This window comes from Penaeus monodon, chromosome 1 (assembly GCF_015228065.2).
Source record: "Penaeus monodon isolate SGIC_2016 chromosome 1, NSTDA_Pmon_1, whole genome shotgun sequence".
Classification (NCBI taxonomy): Eukaryota; Metazoa; Arthropoda; class Malacostraca; order Decapoda; family Penaeidae; genus Penaeus; species Penaeus monodon.
In genome coordinates this window covers 58,761,618-58,763,566 of record NC_051386.1, presented here as the reverse complement: position 1 = coordinate 58,763,566, position 1,949 = coordinate 58,761,618, and the positions used below count along the sequence as shown (strand labels likewise).

General features: G+C 39.1%; 1 protein-coding gene across 1 annotated transcript in view; it reads left to right on the top strand.

The window, feature by feature from the left end:
- The window catches only part of LOC119577194 (pollen-specific leucine-rich repeat extensin-like protein 1), a 9,603-nt gene extending 8,042 nt beyond the window's left edge, over positions 1–1,561 (top strand). The window contains exon 3 of the mRNA XM_037924928.1: positions 1,505–1,561. Coding sequence (XP_037780856.1) covers positions 1,505–1,561 — 57 coding nt within the window. The remainder of the gene's footprint in view (positions 1–1,504) is intronic.
- The last annotated feature ends 388 nt before the right edge of the window (positions 1,562–1,949 follow it).

Sequence of the window (1,949 nt, the reverse complement as noted above, 5' to 3'; positions counted from 1 at the left end):
CAGGATCGCGGCCACCAACTCGTCAGCTTCCCCCCTCTTGTTAATACAGCCAACGCAGAAGCCGCTGGTTGTAGGCTCTGTTTGTAGCGTTTGCTGTATTTTTTCTCGCGTTGCTACAAAAGCAGATCAGAATTGAGAGAGAGAAAAAACGAGGGGGGGGAAAAGAAGGATAAAAGAGAAAAGAGCAACTCGAAAAGAAAATATATTGCTCCCTCTCAATCAACTGCCTGTGTGACCAGCCCTTGTTTATGGTAAGATGATCAAACAGTGAAATTCTCTTTGTAGTTTCTGTGACGTTGTCTAGTTGGCAACAAGAGGAGCAAACATACACCTTCGATACTCCTTTTTATGCTTATGTACGTGGAAAATGAATATATTTACATGCAAACTGTATATACTTATATACATTCATATACATACAGAGAGATAGATAGATAGACAGACATATAGATATAGATATCGATATAGATAGATATAGATGTGTGTATGTATACATGTGTGTGTATGTGTGTCAATGTGTATGTATGTGTGCGTGTGAGTATGCGTGTGCGCTTGCGCGTGCGTGTGTGTGCGTGCGTGCGTGCGCGCGCGCGCGCGTGTGCATGTGCGTGTATACAAACAGTGCATGTGTATCTCTGTCTGAGACAGCGTCGCGCTCACTGAGTGCATGCACGCATTCGTATCCCGAAGGGAACCAACATGGAATTATCAGCCACTGTCACAGATCAAATCCCATCGAGCTGATCCCTGTAGCGACAATCGGCAGCTCCGGCCTGTTTAGGTAGTAACGCTGAATATGGAAAGCGACCTGATATTACCATACTACCGAGCATTTCCCAAGCATATTATGGGCGATACATACAACTTCAATTTCAGCAACAAAGTGAACGAACAGTAGTGACCCGAGGAGCATGCCGCCTTGCTGCGTGTCGAGCTTTTGTCAAGAGCAAACACGTGCGTACCATCATCCCTTTCTGTTGGAAAAACAATAGCAATTTTTTTCTTCTGTTTATTTTTTCTTCCTTTTTTTTCTTTCTTCTGTTGAAAACCAATAGCAAGTTTTTTTTTCTGTTTATTTTTTCCTTCCCTTTTTTTCTTTCTTCTGTTTGAAGGGTCGAATATCACAGAATTGTAAGTCTACCAGAACGTAAGAAAAGTGTCATTCATTCATTCAAAAAAAAAAGAAGAAGAAAAAAAAAAGTTAAATCAAAGAAAATCAACAAACATGAAGATGATAAAAAAAAGTAAAATACGCAAATAAATCAATCAATAAATAAATAAATCAATAAATAATAAAACAACAACAAAACAAAACAATTAATAAAATGAAAAAAAAAACTAAAAAGAAACACTCACTCGCTTAAAAATACCAAGAAAAACGAAGTAAAAACGGAGATATATAAAAAAAAAAAGACAACGTACCAAAGCCCAATCAAAGAACACACAGAAATTCCTGCAATCATAGGTATCCGTGGAATAAGTGTAGAGATTCTCGACATTCCAGAGGGACAGCGTAAAGCCATTGGGATCAAGACAGGGTGTTCTTGCGCGGTTAGAATAATGCAGAAGGGAATAAGCGAGTAAGGCAGGGGCAGAACAGGAATATAACAGGAGTAGAACTGGAGTAGAACAAGAGGTGAATAGGGAGCAGGAGAGGAATAAAATAGGAGAAGAACAAATGCAGAACAAAAGCAGATCAGCGAAAAAAAAAAAAAAAACAGGAATAACATAGGAGAAGAATAAATGCAGAAAAAAAAGCAGAACATGGAAAAAACAGGAGCAAAACAGGAATAAAACAAAAGCAGAACAGGAGTAGAACGGGAATTGGCGGGCGCAGGATGTTGCAGGAGAGGAGGCGGAAAAGAGATGTTGACTTGGGACTTTTTACAGGTGGACGGGTAGGAGTATTACACACACACACGCATATATATATATATATATATATATAT